Source organism: Microcaecilia unicolor, chromosome 13, assembly GCF_901765095.1.
Source record: "Microcaecilia unicolor chromosome 13, aMicUni1.1, whole genome shotgun sequence".
NCBI classification, from domain to species: Eukaryota; Metazoa; Chordata; class Amphibia; order Gymnophiona; family Siphonopidae; genus Microcaecilia; species Microcaecilia unicolor.
The window spans coordinates 51,385,508-51,407,845 of NC_044043.1; the positions used below are offsets into that span (position 1 = coordinate 51,385,508).

At 41.8% G+C, this 22,338-nt stretch overlaps 1 protein-coding gene across 1 annotated transcript in view; it reads left to right on the forward strand.

Annotated features, from left to right (window-relative positions):
• TEX14 (testis expressed 14, intercellular bridge forming factor) overlaps positions 1–22,338 on the forward strand; it is a 195,500-nt gene that overhangs the window by 160,119 nt on the left and 13,043 nt on the right. The window contains exons 22-27 of the mRNA XM_030222131.1: positions 6,466–6,593; positions 10,806–10,999; positions 15,745–15,847; positions 18,537–18,596; positions 19,987–20,098; positions 21,483–21,566. Coding sequence (XP_030077991.1) covers positions 6,466–6,593; positions 10,806–10,999; positions 15,745–15,847; positions 18,537–18,596; positions 19,987–20,098; positions 21,483–21,566 — 681 coding nt within the window. The remainder of the gene's footprint in view (positions 1–6,465; positions 6,594–10,805; positions 11,000–15,744; positions 15,848–18,536; positions 18,597–19,986; positions 20,099–21,482; positions 21,567–22,338) is intronic.

Below are 22,338 nucleotides of genomic sequence, written 5' to 3' on the forward strand. Positions count from 1 at the left end.
GGAGCTGATGAGACAGGAAGGATGAGAGTGTTATCCACAGAAGTAGAGAATGGGGGAGGAGGAGAGGTTGGTTTAGGGGGAAAGATGAGAAGCTCAGTAATATCCTTGAAGTATAACCTCGGCACATCAGCATCCACCTGAAGGCTCTTTATTTTCTGAAATTTGCTTTATTGAATAAGTGTAGCTAATTTACTCACAGTCAGTAGTTTCTCAGAAGTTATTGCCCCAAGGCAAGAGGTCTGGTAGTTCTGAGAGCTGTATCAATGGGTGGAGATCTGAAGAAAGGAGGCTTTATTGCAGAGGTGGAAGAATAGTCAGGCAGATGAAGGCAGTTCAGAGATGGGGTACTGGGTTTGTGCAATATCTTGAGAGAAAGAATAGATGAGGCAAAAAGATGAGCTTACTGCAAGGGGGGGGGGGGGGAAGCAGGACATGTGCTGTCTGAAGCAAGATGGAGAATGTCTGACCTCATGGGCAAGAGGGGCCAAGAAGAACACCCACACATCCATGGGAGAGAGAAAAAAGGAGCAATAAGGACAGAGCCTGAGATCAGGTAGCAGATGTGGTCACAGAGGGCAGTCTTCAATTGGAGAGAAAGGTCATACCCTAGCTGACCCATCAGGACAAAGATAGTAAGAATAATCAGGAAATAAAAGTAGGTACACAAAGGAGCCAAACATTTGCAAGGGTAGGCTAAAAAAAAAAAAGTTCCACCCACTTCTAGGGTTTTCTGTTTCATTTCAAGAAAAAGTTTCCTTCTCAACTGTGTGGGTTTAGTAACAGGGAAAATCCAGATCTTTGCCCCCGCAAATAGCATAGATGAATTTCTGAAGTATAATGTTAACACTGCATTTAAGTCTTGTTCAAATACGAACGACACTAAAAGCGTTGCTCTCTCAGAAATATTTTCCATAGATTGTTCCAGTATTGCAGATAAATCATTAAGATCCAAACTCTTATCTTCTATAATTCCTTCAACTCCCTTCTCCCTGCCTTTTCGTTGAGGCAAATAGAAAATCTTATTTATCAGAGGGAAAGCTTCTGATGGCATCTTTAAAATATCCTTCAGATATCTTTTGAACATCTCTAAAGGCAGAGTTCCAGGAGATTTTGGAAAATGTAGAATTCTTAAATTTAAGCGTCTATTAATATTTTCCATTTGTTCAATTTTATTATGAAGAAAAATTTTGTCTTTAACAGCAGCTACTTTAAATTCACACAGATTATCCACTTCTTGCTGCAGAGTTTTAACTTTTGTAGAAAACTCTTCTTTCACAGTTTCGACCAAGCCTTGCATTTCTCCAAATGTAGAGGCTAGAACTTTTATCTCACCTCAGGATTCCTGTATTGAGGTATCCATTTTCTTCAGCATTAACCATATCCTTTCCAGATTCACCTCTGTAGATTTTCCTGAGTCTCCAGAATCTGGAGACTCTAGTTCCAGAGATTTATACAGCATGTTAGGATCCCGACCTGGGGGCTCACTCTCAGCGCTTCCGGCGGAGCTCGCCACTCCCTTCCTTAGTGCTGACTCTGCTGGACATGGAGGCACTTTCGAAGCCGAGGGAGGGGATAAAGATATTTCATTTTCCCTTAGAGACTCCTCTTCTTCGGTCATCTCAACTCTAGGAGCCCTCACCCTCATTCCCAGTTGGGGGCCTCCGGTCAGGAAGGGTTCCAGAGTTGGCTGTAAGGGTGACGAGGATGAGGTAGGCGGGATTCCCACTCTCGTCGATCCTTTCCTTTTCGTGTGTGGCATCTGGACATCAAAATACTAACTTTCTGAGGGTAAAAATGCACGAAAAGGAATCAGCGTTCTCGGAGCGTCTCACAACACGACCGAGTGCACCGCCATCTTGACACGCCCCCCTGTTCATGTGGCTTTTAACAGATGCAAGCTTTCGATTCCATGTTTGGCAATGGCTCACTGGTGTCCATGGGCTCCTGTAGTTCTCCCAAGCACTTAGCTGGTGGTACTCTTCCACACCTTCTTGCTCTCTCTTGGGCTTTGATTACTTTGCCCTGGCCCAAGTTGGATTCCAGGCACTCTCTTACTGCCAAGCAAACCCCAGGAACTTCCTAGCATCCAGTATGGGGAGGAGAGAGGCCTTCAGCTAGGGAGTGTCTCCAATTATTTAACCCTGATTCCTTGTTTCCCTTTTCTAGGGCATAGAAGGCCACTTATAATTAACCCAGGCTTTGTCACAAGCCCTACAGTGCTTGCCTTGGTCCCAGACTGGAATTCCCTTCCCTTAGATGGCCAACTGTGCTCCCCTCAGAATCCTGTTCCTGCGACAAGAGAAATACATGTGCAGTTGAGCTAGCTTGAAAGCTCCGTTTTCAGTTCTGGAAAAAGTTCTTATTCAGGGTTCTGTCGGATAATGTCATCCCATATGTGAGGATTTATGTCCTGCTGTCCTCGGAGAACACTTGCTCCAGGTAAGTAACTGTTGTCAGCACTGTAGGGCTAATTCTAAGAGGAGTTGACCTAGTTTTAATTGGCAAGAATGCATACAAATGCTGGTGTACTAGTCATTTACACATGTATGTGAATGCATGCACTTATAAATGATCAGTTTCCAGCTAAGCAGTATGCTATGATGAATCTTTCCAAGCAGGCATTGACAGGGATGGTGCATGGGATGGGTACATAATTACTTGCATAGCTTATAAAATCTTATAATCTAAGCACAGTCTTTTCCAATCTAGGTGTGATTATTTTGCTCCCTAAATATATGTCTGTTTTCTTTATAGAATAGGCTTCAAAAAGGCTGTTTCCTATTGCCTAAATTTAGGTGCCCCTTTGTAGGATTACTCTCCACACATATAAGTTATACATTTGCTCGGATGTCCCAAGTTATACCTGGTTTTCCCACATCTGTGTCAAACATGTAATCTATATATTGAGGGGTCAAATAACAGCACCTACATGTATACTCTATGTGTATTTACAGCCTGGCCCTTGGAATACCTTTGCACGGCTCCTTTTGCTCTACATACAGCACATGAAGGGCAATCCTATGTTGGCACTTAATTATATGCTAAGTGCACACATATTATACAATAATAAGTGCTTTAGAGTTGCCAGTAATTAACGTGGACACAACTTTAAGTAGAAATAAGGCTTTTAAAGTTGGTCTCATAAAATAGTTCTGAAACCTGTGTTGGTACAGTACTTCTGTGTACTGCTCAGTCTTTCAAGATACACACTGTACATAATAATATTCATCTCTTCCCAGCTAAACATTTTTACTGCAGAGTCATTATTTTTATCCCAGCAGTTTGCTCATGATCCTTTGGGTTTCAGTTCACTTGGAACCGGCTTCTACTCAAGACTCTGCTTTGAGCTTCCATTTAACTACCTGGGGCCTGATATTCAGCTGGTGACAATCAGCGTTTTGCTGACTGCTGCCAACATTATACCCAGAAATTCAATGCTGGGCCCATGTTCAGGCTCCAACATTGAATTTCTGGGTTTATGGAACCAGCAAAACGTAGCCGGTTAAGTGCAATGGTCGGTAGTTGACCGGCTATGAAGAACTGCATAAAAATAAGACTGTTTTATGTAGTCCTATTTGTGCAGTTATCTTAGCTGGTTAAATGCTGACTCTGCCCCTGGAATGCCCCCAAAATAGCTAGTTTCAACTTGGATGCTAACTCGGCATTTTTAGTAACACTACCTGGTTAAGTGCTGCTGAAAATGCCTGGTTAGTGTGACCAGGCAATTTAAATGGAATAGCAAAGAGGCGCTGAGTGTCTAGCAGCGACAGAAGAAAAAATCAGAAAGCAGACACTGGAAGTCCAAACAGTTTCTTTATTTGTACAGACCCGATGTGACCACGTTTCGCCAATTAAGGCTGTATCAGTGGTAGTAACATAAAACAGCTAACCAGGGACAAAGAAAGGCTTAGCCCGGACAGCACAACTGACTTCAGCAGTGGTTCCTTCACAGAAATGGAGCAGCATTGGGGGTTTGCATTGTCCTGTTAGCAGATAGAGAGTGAGAACAACTGGCTTGATGACTGTCTACATAAGGACCTATGCAGCCCACAGCAAGCCAGTATTTCTTGGTTTCCAGTAGGTAGTGGGTGAGATTGGCCTATATAGTTTGGGTCTGGCCTGAAAAGTCTGGGATACTTTTGGTTTAGGAGTGTTCACCTCCTTAGGGGTTGTTGTGGTCTGTATTAGTCTTGTTTTTAAAAAAAAAAAGCAAAGAAAGCAAAATATCTGGGATTAGCTGGTCTGGTCAGAATAGCCAGGTGGTGCAAGATCTAGTGGAGCCAGGTTCCTTGGGGGGTTGATTTCAGTACCTTTTGTCCTCTGCTACTACTCTTGGGAGGAGGCCAGAGTAGCATTATAGCAGCTTTATTTCAATAAAGTTGGTTTAAAAAAAAAGAAAGAAATACAGGCAGCCTTAAGTGCTCTTGCTGTTGGAGACTGCAAGGTGACTGAGGAGCCAGGTGGAGGGAAGTTGTTGGATCATGCTAGTGCTCAGTAAACCATGGAGACTACAGGAGGATATGGGTATCACAGGCTGAGCTCAGCAGATGTGCAGCCTTTGACAGCTACCACTTCAGCATCAGTGCAAACAGATAATGGCATGTTTTAGTGAGGAATGCCAGACAAACAAAATCTTTGTCCTGGGACAGAAAGCCAGCAGCGGTAATGTGGTTGAATCTGCATATGGCTGCAGAGCAGAAGAGCTGTATATGGTAAAAGGCATGCCTGGGACTGATACCAGTGATTTTTGGCAGGAATAGCTACCATTTTGTCTGGAGCTATGGTAGAGCAGAATCTAGGGGAGGGACCATTAAGTCCTGTGGGGGTCCAGAGAGAGAGAGAGAGGTGTGCTCTATTCTGCTGCGGGGATGGAACATAGCCCAGGGATGGGCAACCCAAGTTAATTTTGTTGATGCACCAGGCTGCCTCCCTTAAGAAGGATCTGGTAGCAGGGAGTCTGGTGAGGGGCAGTTCTGATTGGCAACCCAAAGATGGACTTGTCCTCCAAGAAACCTGTGCTAACTCCAGACGAGGATTTGGACAACACTGGGTCCTTGGATTTAATGGATTCTTGGAGGAGCCGTTGAAGACTGTTGGGGCTTGTAAAGAAACCTGTTGAGGAATAGAAAGTTATTTGAAATGAAGATGCTTCAATAGTTTGCACTTTCTGGAGGAACAAGCTGGCATCCTTAATATCTCAGGTCTCGTTGGTACTGAAGATCTCAGAGGAGCAGTTGGCAGAAGACAGTGTGGCAGATGACTCAATTGAGGGCATTTGGAAACTGTCCTAGGTCTTCCCCATCCACAGGACGCTCTGTGATATGATCGAGGCTGACCGTGACACATTGGATGCTGTTCTTGAGGTTTATAGGTCTATGCTCAGGCTGTATCTAGCCTCCATGGAGCAGAAGGATACATTGTGGATGCCTTGGTATCGACAGTCACCAAGAAGATGACTGTCCCAGTGGAATAATAGTAAATTATGACCCTAAAAAACCCCTAGGACCAGCAGATGGAGGCACCGCTGAAACAGTCTTTTGAGTCGTCCACATTGGCCCTTCAGGCAGCAATTTAGAGAGACAACATCACCATGGCTAAAAACATGACTATGGTGGTGACAGTTCACCATCGTCTCTGGTTCCAGAATTAGCAGATGGGATGCCCAAGACGTGGATTAGTAAAATTTTGTAAAGGGAAAACTGCTGTTTGAAGAGGGAGAAGTTAGTGAAGGACCGTGAAAATTCCAAACTTCCCAGGCTTCCAGAAGGATAGGCCTGAGTGTTCAAGTTTGGGGTTTTTTCAGTAGGGAAGTTGAAGACACTTCAGAAAAGTTCCTCTCCAGGGTCCCAAGAAACAGGTAGGCAAGTGGTCTGCTAAGTCATGAAGGAGGGAAATTGTACAAGCAGACACGATCAAAGGTAGATCATTTGGACATTAGTCATTTTTTGAGGGCAATTAAGCATCTTTGGCCTCTGTGTTATCTGGTAATCCCACCTTGGGATCTCAACCTTCTCCTTTTAGCCTTGTTAAAGGCAAAATTTTAACCTATCTGGAGGTATTTCTGAAGGATGTGATGCTTAAAGTGATGTTATTTGTGGCAATGTATTTGGCTAGAAGGATCATGGAGTTGCAGGTTTGCTTTGTTACAGAAGTACTTGTTGGCCGTGATCTGCACAGGTCCGTATCAGAGTGATGTCATCAAGCCAGTGGTTCTCAGTTTCTTTCTGCTGGCAAGAGAGAATAAACCATGTGTCTGGACTGATCTGGAGGAACTCAAAGAGAAAATTAGCAGTTGATATCGAATTTCTTCTTTTTGTATATAAAAAAAAGGTTTTATATGTGGAAAAGCCTTTTTGAAGTGACCACCTTAATGATAATAAGTAGAATTTTTGGTACTGAACCTAGAAATTTAAAAATAGTACATTTGCTTTATATCATCATTCCCTCTTATTCCCAATTCTTTAGATCATTGATTGATATTCAGGAGCTGTCCAGCATTGCATGTGAACAGGAGAGGCCTTATAAGGAAATGCATCTTAAAACTCCCACAGCCAGGCATCCACCTATGAATGTTAGCACTCCTGTAATCTCAGGTAACTGCCTGCAATAAAATCAGGGGGGGGGGGGGGAATTAGAACTAGTTAGTGTTTTTAATAAGACACTAATTAGTTCTAATTACTTCAAGACAAGGTAAATCACAAAGACCAGAAAACCACCCAAATAAACTAATATTTTACAGAATCAGATTGTAGTTTGTATTTTTCTGAAATGTAGGTATTTGTTTTTACTGGTGATCCCAGGAGAAACCTGGAAACAGAGTAAGGATCTACCTTGAATTCTCTACCTCGCCACCTCTCCCTTCACTAGTCCGTTCCCCTCTCTCTCCTTCCCCTCATCCCTTTTCCTCCTTTCCTGAAGTTACTATAGAGGAAACTACACTTCTCCTTTCTTCCTCAAAATGTACCACCTGTTCCTCTGATCCCATTCCCACCCACCTTCTTAATGCCATCTCACCTGCTCTTATTCCTTTTATCTGTCACATTCTCAACCTCTCACTTTCCACTGCAACTGTCCCTACTGCCTTTAAACATGCTGTGGTCACACCTCTCCTTAAGAAGCCTTCACTCGACCCTACTTGTCCCTCTAATTACCGACCCATCTCCCTCCTCCCTTTTCTCCAAATTACTTGAGCGTGCTGTTCACCACCGCTGCCTTGATTTTCTCTCCTCACATGCTATTCTTGACCCACTACAATCTGGTTTTCGCCCTATCCACTCAACCGAAACTGTGCTTACTAAAGTCTCCAATGACCTATTACTGGCTAAATCCAGAGGTCAATATTCCATCCTCATTCTTCTTGATCTTTCCGCTGCTTTTGACACTGTCGATCACAGCATACTTCTCGATACCCTGTCCTCACTTGGATTCCAGGACTCTGTCCTTTCCTGGTTCTCTTCCTACCTCTCCCTCCGCAACTTTAGTGTTCACTCTGGTGGATCCTCTTCTACTTCTATCTCTCTGCCTGTCGGCGTACCTCAGGGTTCTGTTCTTGGTCCCCTCCTCTTTTCTATCTACATTTCTTCCCTTGGTTCATTAATCTCATCTCATGGCTTTTCCTACCAAATCTACCTTTCTACCCCTGATATCTCACCTTGCATCCAAACCAAAGTTTCAGTGTGCTTGTCTGACATTGCTGTCTGGATGTCTCAACGCCACCTGAAATTAAACATGACCAAAACCGAGCTTCTCATTTTCCCCCCCAAACCCACCTCCCCGCTCCCCCCGTTTTCTATTTCTGTTGATGGATCTCTCATACTCCCTGTCTCCTCAGCTCGAAACCTTGGGGTCATCTTTGACTCTTCTCTCTCCTTCTGTGCTCATATCCAGCAGATTGCCAAGACCTGTCGTTTTATTCTTTACAACATCCATAAAATCCGCCCCTTTCTTTCCGAGCACACTACCAAAACCCTCATCCACACCCTTGTCACCTCTCGTTTAGACTGCTGCAATCTGCTTCTTGCTGGCCTCCCACTTAGTCACCTCTCCCCTCTCTGCTGCCCGTCTCGTCTTCCGCCAGGGTCGCTTTACTCATACTACCCCTCTCCTCAAGTCGCTTCACTGGCTCCCTATCCGTTTTCGCATCCTGTTCAAACTTCTACTAACCTATAAATGTACTCACTCTGCTGCTCCCCAGTATCTCTCCACACTCGTCCTTCCCTACACCCCTTCCCGTGCACTCCGCTCCATGGATAAATCCTTCTTATCTGTTCCCTTCTCCGCTATTGCCAACTCCAGACTTCGCGCCTTCTGTCTCGCTGCAACCTACGCCTGGAATAAACTTCCTGAGCCCCTACATCTTGCCCCATCCTTGGCCACCTTTAAATTTAGACTGAAAGCCCACCTCTTTAACATTGCTTTTGACTCGTAACCACTTGTATCCACTCGCCTCCACCTACCCTCCTCTCCTCCTTCCTGTACACATTAATTGATTTGGTTTGCTTACTTTATTTTTTGTCTATTAGATTGTAAGCTCTTTGAGCAGGGACTGTCTTTCTTCTATGTTTGTGCAGCGCTGCGTACGCCTTGTAGCGCTATAGAAATGCTAAATAGTAGTAGTAGTAGTAGTAGTAATAATCCTTGCATGTAATAATATTAGCAGGCCAAAATGTTTGTACCTCATAGGAGATGGGGAGGTCCTATGATCAATCTGCACCCAGACTTGTTTCATGGTACTGATGGCTAGAAAGTTTCATTATCTTGTTCCATTTCTTTTACCTTTTCAGTACTTTATCGCTGTTGATCACAGGTCATATTGCTGGAACTCTAAGCATAGTTTTTGGCCAGCCCAGAACTGTTATATCTTCTTAAGGAGATATTTCCAGTTGTTTGGTTGAACAAAAGAATGGTCTTGTGAGCCTGCATGTACTTGCAAAAGCTGCATTTAAACAATTTAGCTGCTTTGACACTAGCACCAACACTTTGTAAAAAGCTGTCAGTTTCAGTAACCATCTAGTGGTTAGCATGAATCCCGTTTTCAGTCTGTAGAATTTGAGTATGTATAAAATGCAATACCTCTGAACCAAACAAATTGCCACACTGTTATCTAGTGATTGTAGGTATTGAAAAATAAGGTTTAAACAATATACTACTACTACTACTATTTAGCATTTCTAAATTTAATTGACAACAGTAGTGTATCTCACGGCATTTGTCAAACTGATTGTGGTAGGTGGCACACCCACTTCAGGCTCCATGCTCCACCAAACCATGTCCACACTCTATCCACCCCACCCCCTTTGATGATGTTACTGGATATGTTATAGTCCCACCCTTGTTGCATAACCACACCCCTTGCCCCACCTTATTTGCATAGCCCTGCCCCAAATACTGCCCCTTTTGTATAACCCAGCCCCAAAACCCACCTGTTTTGGTGATGTTATGGGAAGTGACATAGCCCTGCCCCTTTTTGTAAGATGGTGGCTACCACTGGGCACACTATACCATGTCCTATTCTGACTACTAGCCACCATCTTGGATGGGGTCACATGGCAGGAAGTGATGTCAAACACCCCCTGACACTGCCTACTACAGCTGTGGAGGAATGTGTGCAGCTTAACCTTTTTTTTCTCACACGAAAGAAAATAGACATTTTAGCCTTCAGAATTTTCCTTTCAAAAGGATCTGTTTTTTCACAACACAATTAAGAAGAATTTGAAAATCTCTCTCAATCAGTTTGGTTTAGTAGTACAAGTACTAGTTCTGCGTTAGCTTGACTACTGTAATCTGTTTTATGTCAGTTGTTCAAGGCTAGTTTACAGATACTCCAAAATATGACAGTGAGATTGATCTGACAGGCTATGAAATGGGATAATGTAGCCCCTTGTTAAGGCAATTACATTGGCTTCCTGTGGAGGCAAGATCATTGTTTAAACTGTTTATGGATTTACAATGTGCTATGTGGGTCAGCTTCTTCATCATTAATGTCTTTAGTATCATTCTCAACATTGAGAAAGAGCCTTTGAGCAGAGAGTTAATTAAAAACTTTCCCTCAATGTTAAGGGTGAAATATAAGCGATCGCATACTATGTCTATTGCCTATCAAGCTTCAAGCTAACTGTTTAAAGTTTAGGAAGAAACCGAAAGCTTGTTTATTCACTCGGTTTCTGGAATTTTGTTTCTGTTGTATTTTATAATGATTTAATGTGCTTAAAAGTATTTGTGTGTGACTTCCCAGTGTGATTGACTGGTTTGTTTTTTTACTGTTATCGCATTGAACTTGTAGGTAATTGCGGAATATAAGTGCAAATGTAATGTAACTTACAAAATAAAAGCATGGAGTTCAAGTTTCAAAAGACTTGGATACCTAATTTTGAAAAACAACCAGGAAAGCCACTAAATTTTAGTGGCTTTTTTCTCTAGAATCCTAAATTTAGGTGCCCAAAAATTTGGTAGTTGTAAGGTCAGGGTTAATCTAGGGGAAAAGAAGATAAGTGCTTAGAATTAGAGCTTCCCAAACTTGTCCAGGGGAATCCCTCACAATTTTGTTTTGGAGGAATCTGTAATTAATATGCATGAGATAAATATGCATTTATTGGGGGAAGGATATGCAAATCAATCTCATGAATATTTATGGTATATATCTAAAATCCTTACTGACATGGGGCCCCCAGGACAGGTTTGGAAACTCTATCTTCAACTTAATGAACACCTCCATCTGACGAAATAATCATTAGTTTTCTTCCAGAAGAATGGAAGGCAAAGCATTTTGCAGGTTTTAATTTGTCACACACATTGTTAACTTCCAGATGAGAAGGAAGTTCTCAACACTAATCTTTGCAAAGACAGTATCAAGACACATGGCTTGGAGACTAGAACTGTGGATACCTCCTGCTGGGATAGTCAAGCATATCCCATAACAAGGTCAAGTACTTTTGCTACAGCATGTGAGAAAAGTGTCTGTGTTCTACCTGAAAGTCATTCATCTCAAGACTGGGAAATTGTAAGTGATAAAATCTGATCCACTTTGGTGTGAACTATATAGGGGTAACTGTATAAAGCTTCTTTGATGTGTAAAGCCTAAAAGAGTTTTTATAAAATTGTATGTCCGCACACATGTGTAAAAGGTATGCACTTGGAAAGATTGTGTTTACTTTTACATGATCTGTATATAGTCTTCCCAGAGGCATAGGGGTCCTTTTATTAAGGTGCACTAATGGATTTAGCGCACTCTAATTGATAAGACGCCCATCATATTCCTGTGGGTGTCTTTTCATTTAGCGTGTGCAACTGCTTCCTCAAGGACAACTCCTTAAACTAACAATAAGCAAATCTTGAATATTAAAACTTTTCACATGCCAAATATCCCAAAATAATGGAAGCCCCCTAAACTTTCTGGAGCATCCATACCTTACATTTAGTCAAAACATTTTCTGCCGACTGCTGCTGTTCAGCAAAGATGGTGTCGGCATCTACCCGCTCAGTTTTAAAGTTAGTCGGCTGATCTTTCCCACCAATCATAGAACCCAATTACAGCAGAGACACCCATTCAAGCTCCGCATTCAACCCCCGAGGGGACAATGATTGTAATAGATAAATCCACTGTTGTTTTTTTATAATTTAATATATTTTTATAATGACTGCCCTCCCACCCTTCATATATCTGATCTAGTATTCGCAATTGCTTGTCATTTACTGTGTGTCCTTTATCAAGCCAATGGGAAACCAATGGGGCTTCTAAATTGCCTGTAGTGATTCGTGACTTGTGTTCATTCAACCTAAGTTTTACTGATCTACTGCTTCGCCCTATGTATACTAACTTACACGGGCATTGTATTAAATAAACTACTTGAGAACTATTACAGTTTTTTATTGTGTTGAGCTTGTATGACTTTGCCTGTTTGTTATCTGTCCAAGTGGGACTAATAAATGCCAACATGCACCATTGGCATTGCTCACTGTTGAGTGATATCTCTCCTGTTGCACTTCAAAAGCGGTCATTATGAAAATATATTAAATTATAAAGAACCACACTGGATTTATCTATTACAATCAGTGTCCCATCAGGGTTTGAATGCAGAGATTGAATGGGTGTCTCTGTTATAATTTGTTTCTGTGATTGATGGGAAAGATCAGCTGATTACCTTTAAAACTGAGCGGGTAGATGCCGACACCATCTTTGCTGAACAATAGCAGTCGGCAAGAGGTGTGTTGGCTAAATGTAAGGTAAAGACGCTCTAGAAAGTTTAGGGGGCTTCCATTATTTTGGGATATTTGGCATATGAAAAGTTTTAATATTCAAGATTTGCTTATTGTTATTTTAAGGGGTTGGCCTTGAGGAAGCATTTGTGAAACATGAGTCATTTCGGACAACATGCCCCCATAAAAGACCAATGTCAACGCCAATGCATAAGTCTTGATGGTATAAACTGAATCCATCAAGTGTCAAAACTTTTTTACTTAATTTAATAGACATTATAAAAGTTTGTCTACAAAGTCTAACAGTTTTTCCACAGTGATTATTTTATAAAGTATGCATGTCAGTGCCGTAGCCGGGTGCAGCACGGCGCACCCCCCCTCGGCGCATGAGCACACCCCCCTGGAGCGCATTCTTACCAAAGAGGGCGGGCGGGAGGGCCACTCCGCACCGAGTGCATGTCACTGGGAGCTCCGTCGGCTCCACTGGTTCCTTGCTCTCTCTGCCCCGGAACAGGAAGTAACCTGTTCCGGGGCAGAGAAAGCAGTGAACCAACGGAGTCGACATCCCTCCAGCGGCGTGCACCCGGGGCGGACCGCCCCACCGCCCCCCCTTCCTACGCCACTGATGCATGTATATACTTAGAGTACATGCAAATTTACTTCTTCTCCAGAGGTGTAAATTTGTGCATTGGCATTTCTATATTATTAAGGCTGGATATGGAAACCTGTTTTATAAAGAAGATTTTGCCCACATCAGGGCTGCATCAGGGGCTCAAAAATCTCCTGAAGATGGCAGTGTCACCTCATGAAACAAACAAAATCTCCGTAAAAGCATTATGTGGCACACCAGATGGTCTGCAAAACCCTTCATCCTAGAGTGTCTTGGGGTTGAGAAATCTGTAGTGTTGAAAGGTCTGCTGCTGCACAATGAAGATTTGTCCAGAGCAAATTTCTCAACCCCAAGACACTCTAGGATGAAGGGTCTTGCAGACCATCTGGTGTGCCACGTAACACTGTTTGCAGAGATTCTGTTTGTTTCATGAGGTGACTCTGCCATCTTCATGAGATTTTTGAGTCCTTGACGCAGCCCTGATGCGGGTAAAATACGGCCTATGTCAGGCAGTTTGAATTCATGTTTTAATAAATATTTGGTTTGACTTTCTTTGTAGCTGGTTTGCTTGTCTTTGTGTCATCATTCTGTTTTATAAAGGCACATATCAATGAAATGCTTTGATGTCCCCATGCATACCCCCACCCTCCCACTCTGTCAGACTGTCAAAGTAATGCTTTGATGTTTCTCTTATATATACTATCTGCTAACACATTTGCTTATTTCCGATCTGACGAAGAAGGGCAACCTTCGAAAGCTAATCAAGAAATGTATTAAGTTATGTCCAATAAAAAAGGTATCATCTTATTTTCTTTTCCATGTTTTATTTTGTTTGATTTCTATTGATAACCTTTAAGAGTGGACTAGCACGGCTACTACACGTCTCTACTTATAAAGGCACATAAGAATCTATGTTGGTATTGTAAAATATCCAGCAGCATCCAGACAGAATTGGAAACACTAACAACCTGTCTTCCATAAAACATCTCACCTTGAGCTGTCAGGCTGAAGGAATGGATTGAATTCAGGAAGCTTTTTTGAAAAGTTTGGACCAAGCTCAAAACTCAATTGTGTTGATGATGACTTAAATATCAGCTCTTTCAATGGTGGAGCTATATAATTCCAGCTCGTTGAATTTAGCTGTCTTTAAATAATGAGATATAAAACAGGAGAGAGGCTCAAATCTGCAAAGTTCTAGGAGCTGCAAACACAGCACAAAGAACATGGCTCCCTGCAGGAAACCCTTTTTTCTTTTTCTGATAGTCTCTCTATCAGTGCAGTCATTTCTAGCTTTGCCATGGTTTGCTTCATTTCGTATTTGCTTTATTTCATCTAAGATTGTTTCAGACTGGGTATCTTCTCAATATCCTCTTTGCTAAATATCAAAGGAAAGAATTATTTAGTTTTTCTTTTTCAACAGTTTTATTGATATTCAGCAAGGTACTAGAAAACAACACAAGCCAATAGGATAGGATCAGCAGATCACACATAACAACTGTAGCTTGACAAATATCTCCATAACCGCCCCCCCAAACTTCCTCCCCCCTTAAACTCACAAGACAATGTAAATATAAACAACAAAAGTCTCCTCCCTCTAGACAATGTAAATATAAACAACAAAAGTCCCCTCCCTCTATCTCAGTGCCCCCCTCCACAGGAGTAGTCCTTGGAAGAGAGACGCTCCACCATCCAAACAAGCAAGGTCCTCAACTGCTTAGAGCCCTTAGCCTCCTTTATAAGTAGACGTACTGGCAGCCTGGCCCCAATATTTCTCCCTCCATACATGATAGGCATCCCACACTTTATGGAACGCCGTCAGTTGTCCAGAACGTATGGAAGTCAACTTAGACATAAGAGTGAACACTTAGCTTAGAATTGGAAAGTCTCCAGTTTGAAATCCACAAGAACCTGATCCGACATAGTACTATGTTTCACTATAATAGCTGCATCAGGGAGTTGGGTTTCATATATCTTAAAGTTACACTTCAGGTACAATATTCGTGTGGAGCTATTAACCACCAAGCCCCAAGGGTGCTCACCTTGCAATGTCATACAGAGATCACTGGGAACCCAAGGGACCACCTATAATGGACGGGAACCCAGGCTTATCTGCTCAAGGCGCATCCAAACTTGGAAGAACCAACCAATCAATCGGTTAAAATACAGTTGTACTGCCTGCTAATACAGGATAACACTGGGAACTGCAACCCCCCCTTCTCCCTTCTTCTTACTTTAGTTTTTGTACTTTTACACTTTGTCATTCAAGTGTCCATCTGACTCCCTTACAGGCTTCTTATAGTACACGCCATCTAATCTACCCAAGAAGATAAGCTCATTACATAAGGTATGAGGTGATACAACATATGTATACCTGATCTTGATTTGTCCATGCTATATTGTGCATAAATGCCAATTAAATCTAATTAGTGCCAATTGCTTGTTAGCCAATTATTGGTGCTAATTGGCTCATTATTCAATTAAATTGGATGTGCTCCCAGATATGTGCATGTTATATTTGATGAATTGTATAACTCCGTGCAGAAACTAAAATTTTAAGATATTAATTACTTTTTGCAACAGTGGTTCCTAAACCTACCTCAACCTTTCTGGATTTCTGAATTTTCCCAGTGAATATATATGAGAGAGATTTGTATGCACTCTTTCTATAAGTTATGTAAATATATTATGCATATTCATTATGAATATTCTTAAAAACAGACTGGCGTGGGGGGGGGGGGGGGGGGATGCTGCAGGGACATGTTTTGAGAACTTTGCTTTATATTATAATTTGTGAGACATATCAGTGGTTTGTTTGATGTGTATGCTTTTTTCCAGTAATTAAACTACAGCGTTTTACTCTGTTCCTATTCATTATATAACACACCATATTGTTGGCTCTGTGCCTTATGTACACTTAGCTTTTGCATTTTTCTTTACAGAGCAGTAAGTCATTGAAGAGCATTTTGTGTTCACCTCTGACAAGGATAAGAACAGAATCTGAAGTATCAGCAACTGATACACCTCACAAAAGTTTACAGGAAGGTTGAAAGCTAATTTATTTACTTATTGGCAGTCCCCATGCCCTCTCTGTCCTTTTATATATATATATAAAATCAGTTCTGTGATATATATGACATCACTCAGCCTGAAAACTAAATACACGTTCTCCAAGGACAAATGGTACAACTGTTTTGACTAATGGGTAACATCATTTGATGGCATCCAGCAAGATAATTACTCCCCAGTGACCATCCTAGAAACCTTTGAGAGTGGCTCACCACATATTAGTGTGTTTTCCCACCCATCATCACCTCACAGGACCAAATCAGCCTTATCTTTTCTGTGCAGCAGTGAGGACACATTTCTTTCTTCTTCCCACACAGCTCACAAATCTTTTTTCTCATTGATATTGCAATTTTTCTGTGTTCTTTTCTTGCCTGTAAGTGCCCACACAGGGCCAGTGTTTTTTCTCTCTCTATATCTCTCTCTCCCAGCCCAGGATGGGCTGCTTCTGGAGGGTCATGTCATGGCTCACAATGTCAGCTGAATCCAATTCCAGCTGCCTACGCCCACTTGTTTTCAGTTCCAGGCTGTCCAACTGATATGGTCCCACACAGTGATAGCAGGCAAGAAGGTTCTCACATGTGTGGTGAGCTGCTCTCAAAGGCTTCTGGAATGGTCATTAGGGAGCAATTCTTGCACTGGGCTTCGTTAGATGACATCACCCATCTGTCAGAATATGCATTCGGAGACAACTTGCTATAGGTGAGTAACTTCTGTGTCTGCTCCCTCCAGTCCAGAAGAGTCCAGTCAGACAAGTATGTCACCTAGATGTTAATAATCACAGACATTTGTTTAGGGGCCCTTTTATTAAAACTTAGCATGTGCTAAATACATAGATGCCCATTGATATAAAATGTGCTTTTTAGCATTTAGCATGTACTAATTATGTTATTTCATGCTAAGCTTTAGTAAAAGGGCCCCTTAGTTTCATCAAGCATAATTTTACATCAGGGCACCTAGCCTATTTTATGAAGATAACATATGCACTTTATATGCTTTTATAAAATAACTTCAAGGAAAGTAGACAACAGTTTGCATTTTCACCAAGGTGGGTGCAATTGTGTGTGTTTATGCTGATATTCAGTGGCACTTAACTGGATAGTGCTGATGAATATCAACTGGGACCACTGCAGTACTATCTGGTTAGTGCTAGTACTTACCCGGTTAGTGTCATTATTCAGTGCCTAGATAGGCCAACAAAAAGGCTGTCCTAATTTTATCTGGGCACTTACCCAGGTTCCACAACTCGGGCATTCGGCACACACTCAGACGTATCAACCCCTGCCCCCTTCAATACCACACTACAAGCCGTATCTTCGATAGAATTGGATTTATTTTGGCCGCAGCCAGGAACATCAAAATTGTTACAACTTAAACAAATTACATTACATCTTCTACTAATCATTATGCCAGCATGCATTTCTACCCGGGTACACAGCTTCTACACGTAGTTGCATATTCTGGGCCACAGGCCAAGCCGTACCAAGCCCCTGTGGCCCCCTGTGCTGTTTTCCAAGCACCCGACGTCACTTGGTGTCTCCCGTTGAAGGAGGCACCTACCACATTTACAAAATGACGTTCTAGGCCTCCCGGCCGCCCAAGCCAGGAGACAAGCTGTATACACATTGTTTCCCGTTGAAGGAGGCACCTACCACATTTACAAAATGACGTTCTAGGCCTCCCGGCCGCCCAAGCCAGGAGACAAGCTGTATACACGTTGTTTCCTTATAACAAGGCTGCTCACATGCAAGCCTACCATTTGCATCAACTTGATAATTTTCCACACAACTCTTTCTGCAGCAGTAGTTACCCCAAACTTGTAACTGTTATGTGTCAAGCTGCTGTGTACCCATTGCTGGCTGTGCGTAAACATTGTAGTCTAACGCCTCGCTGTGACAAATCTTGCCTCTCAAGTGGGTAGGCGGGTGGGCGTTGCTCTTCTCCTGCTTCCAAATTAAAAAGGACTTCCTGTGCAGTTCAAATTCCTCTCTCCTCCTCCCTTGCTCCTCCCCTTCTTTCCTGCCCCCTCCCTTGCTACCCCTTGTTTCCCTCCCACTACTACCTCTGCTCTCTAGCTAGGCCCTCCCTGTACCCTCCCCCACACTTCTGTCTTCGCTGGCCTTCAGCCCGGTTGTGGTCGGCTCCCCTTTAATGGGTGTGCCTGGTTCTTTCTGAACATTCAGCACTGTAATCTGGGTAAGATCTGGTGCTGAATATCCCAGTATAAAAAGCCCGTAGTAGCTGGCATTTAAAAGAACACTGACCACTGTGGGCTAAATATTGACCAGAAAATGTTTGGCTAGACATCAAGACTTTGGTCAAATGTGATGCGTTAGCTAGTGCAAATTTTTCAAAACAAATGCCATCTTCCACTAATTGCTTAACACCTATGTTTACTAAGGTGCTCTATAGGCAGGTTAGCGGTTTTAACTTGCGCAAATTGTGGACGCACGTTAAACGCTAACATGCACATAGGAATGTATAAGCACATTAGCGTTTAACGTGCCTTAGTAAACATACCCCTCAGTCCTTTTGAATATCAACCCCAAATGCTATTTAATTTGAACTTCATGTAATCGTAGTATAGTTTGGTAGGATAGTATTCTTTGAAATTCCTGTCTGCTGTACTGTAGTAATATTTAAATTCTCTCTTTTTTTTTTTTTTTAGTGTCAGCTGAGTTTAATGAAGAACTACCTCCACCACCTCAGCATTTACTTGATGAAATAGGTAAGAATATTTTTTTTTATAAAGATGATCCACAAAGTAGCTAGTCTGAGTGATAGTCTAAGAAATATAAAAAATATGTGAAGAAAATCTTTATATGCTGAGAAAAGAATATATCAATAGAAAAAAATCTCTCAGTGAAAACAATGCATAAAATAAATCCCCATATAAATTCTGAAACATGAAATATTTTTAAAGAAATTTTTATATATTCAGTAAAAAAAAATGTTCTTTATTCATAAAGACACTAAGATCTTCAAATTATAATATATAATATATATGTCAATAATTATAGGGATCGATAGTCAAAAGGGTTTAACTGGGGAGGAGAGGCCAGAGTCAAGCTAGGGGACAGTGATACTAATTAGGCAGTTTTCCCCACCACACCAGGGTCAAGCTGGATCAGATAGTAGACAGGCCCTAATCGTTTTCAAAGTCTTCTGATACTATAACATCTCGTAATCATACTGGAGACACTGATATGCTGCCACACTTGGAACAATGTGACACAGATGGCAGACAGACCTCCAATCTTACTGACGAAATCATTGGTCAGTACCTTGACAGAGATTTGGGCCCTCCTCCATTGAGTAACTCAGACTCTTCCCTACACCTGTCTCTCCACCCTACTGAGGTTCAAGTATTCCTTCCCGTAGACTGTGACAAAGAATACAGCATGAAAAAAATAGGTATCTAATACAAATTTAGTCTTTGGAACATGTCTTGGTCATAGCAATTCAGTGATTTGTCATGGACCAATGTGGGAGAGAAGAGGAAGAGACCACAACACTGTGTAGCAGTCCTTCTTTATCCTCCTCCCCCTTGGGCGATCATTGCCCCACTCATGATGGGCGGATTGGCTACATGATGATCATACATGGTGGCTACCGAGGGAAGATGAAATGCTGAGGTGGCAGTCCTCAAGGAACCAACCATCAAAGCACAGGATTTCTTCTTGAAAATGAAATAGCAGTACCAAGGTGCAATCTCCCTGCAGGCTTTCATAATTGTCCTATTCATGTGTTATTTTCAAATCATTCATAATGGTATTATGGCATTGTATTGAAAACTGCAAATAGTATTTTTATAAAAACATTTAAATTGAAACAAGTGGTTTCAGTATTGTCTTTGACCAGCAGTTATCTGTGTGACAACAGTAGTTAACTGTGTCATTGTACCAGAGATTGCTATCATCGCTGTTTTTATAGCATTTTAGATTTGGTAGTCTTAAGGATTTAAAAGCCAGACAATAGACCCCTGCCCACTGTGGCAGTAAAATATACAGCCACCTGAGTCACCAGGCATTTAATTTCAGTTTAGCTAACTGTTCTTCATTCCCACAGTATCAGTTTTGCTATGTTTCACAGTTTTAATATTTTGTTCTTGTAAACAGTTCAAGATCATGGACTGTCGGATGTCAAAGTAGAAGGCAGAGAGACTACAGGGGAGAATGAGCGGAATGTGTGGACTAAGGAAGCACAGAACTCAGCAGACCAAACAGCAAGGTACTCTGAAGGCTCAATAATTTATGAGTTTGGCTCTGATGTTATACAGGTTTCACCACCAAGGATGGATTGCAGTCCAATAAATGCAATCTTGCTGAGCATAAATATGTCTTTGTTTATATAGAAACTTGATTCCTTTTCTTGGTTGTGAAAATTTGTTTTTGTGAGATAGTAATCATGTGTTTAGAGAAGTTGAACTTCTAGGTTGTTCTGAGATTTTCTGCTGCCTTTCTTTGTAACCTTGGGCAAGTAATACTCTTGCTCCCTTTGGGGTACTTTTACTAAGGTGCGCTGAAAAATGGCCTGCGGTAGTGTAGATGCGTGTTTGGGCACACGCAGAATTATTTTTTAGTGCACCTACAAAAAAATGCCTTTTTAAAATTTTTGCCAAAAATGGCCGTGCAGCAAAATAAAAATAGCTGCGCATCCATTTTGGGTCTGAGACCTTACCGCAAGCCATTGACCTAACGGTAAGGTCTCATGCGGTAACCGGGCAGTAATGGTCTACGCACATCAGAAAATAAAAAATATTTTTCGGACGCATGCCAAAATTGAAATTACTGCAAGGATCACGCGGTAACCGGGCGTTAACTTCAATTTGGCACGCGTAAGCGCCTATGCGGCTTAGTAAAAGGGCCCCTTTGTGCCTCCATTCTCTCTCTCTCATTTTTCTCCCTCACTGCCCTTCTCCACAAACACTTTTTCTGTCTTCTCTCTTTAACCCCCACCCCCATATACAGTTTCTTACAAACACACAATCACTTGCTTTCTGTTACCTGTGCCCTCTTCCCCTCCTCCCCCTACCCAGGTCATTGTATGAGCAGCAGAAAGTGTTTCCTCACATCTTGTTGTTGATTGACTGTAACTAGCTGATTTAATCAAACAGGCAGAGTCAAGGAATTAGAAGCATCAGCTTCCTTCCTAGTGCCTGCTGTTTTCTCAATAACTTTACTGCGCTGCCTGCACCTGTTTGACAACCAAGACTTTGGGAAGTTTTCAACTCCTTAAGACTTTTATACCAGCACCCAGGGCTCTAAGCAGGGATGGCAAATTGTCTAAGGAGCTAAGCTTGAGGGGTGCCACTGTGTCTAACCAGAGGGCAGGGCACATGTGCTCCTGCCTCTACTGTAGTGGCAGGAGTGCTTCAGAGTCTTCACGCAGCTGCTAAATTAAGTCAAAAGGGACTCCGGTGAGCTGGTTGCATCATCAGAGAAGTTCCTGTCTCCTCCTTTTGTAGCCAGCCCCATCCCCCTGGACTGCCCTGGAAACCAGCTGACCTAGCAAAGGCCCTGCAACTATCTGTGCAACGTGAATACCAAATACAGAAGGAGGAAATATTGTAATGCTAGAAATTATAAACTACATTGTTTTTCTTTTCTTTCAGTAAAGCGCACTCTACACTGGATGAAAGACTATTAGAAGCCATTGAACGGAGTGAATCTCTTCAAGAGGATCATCCCTCTGTTAGGTTGTTTAATAATGATAATACAATTTTTTATTTTGGGATTTTATATTCATTTGTTTATTGGGATTTATTTACCACTTTTTTGAAGGAAGTCACCCAAGGCAATATACAATAACATCAGTCTGGATGTAGTTTATATAGTATATATGAATAACGCATAGTTTATGTTCGTTTATAATTTATTTAGTTTACATGGCACCCTTGCCCAAGATCTATTGCAATCATAGTTACAATGCACCATAGTAGAAAGGTAAAAATGCTTCTGTAAAAGTAGGACAATGACAAAATCATGGGAAAGCAGATGGAAGTAGATCTCACGTTGGATCTGAAGAAAGTTTGCATCAAAGTGTACCAGGTATGGGGCCTAGTTTCTTTCAAAAGAATGACGCAGGCAAGAACTCTATTGGCACCTGAAGAGGCAAGTAGCATATGATTAGAAGAGCAAGTGAGCAAGCCGGAAGAACAATTAAGAAGGGATGAGAATGGGAAAATAAAGTTAAGAATTTTTTTTTGTTTTTGTGTGTGTTTTTTTTATTTTGTGTTTAAAAATTTTTTTTTTAAATGAGAGAGGGTTTTGTTCTCCCTGACCACATTTGGGGGCCCTTTTACAATGCCACTTAAGGTCCTATGCGCGTCCAGCACGTGCCAAATCAACATTACTGCCCGGCTACTATGTGCCCCAGGTGGTAATGCTGAATTAGGCGCGTATCAAAAACACGCTGTAGAAAATATTTTCTACCTCGTGGTGTTTACCCAGCAGTAAAAAGCAGTGTTT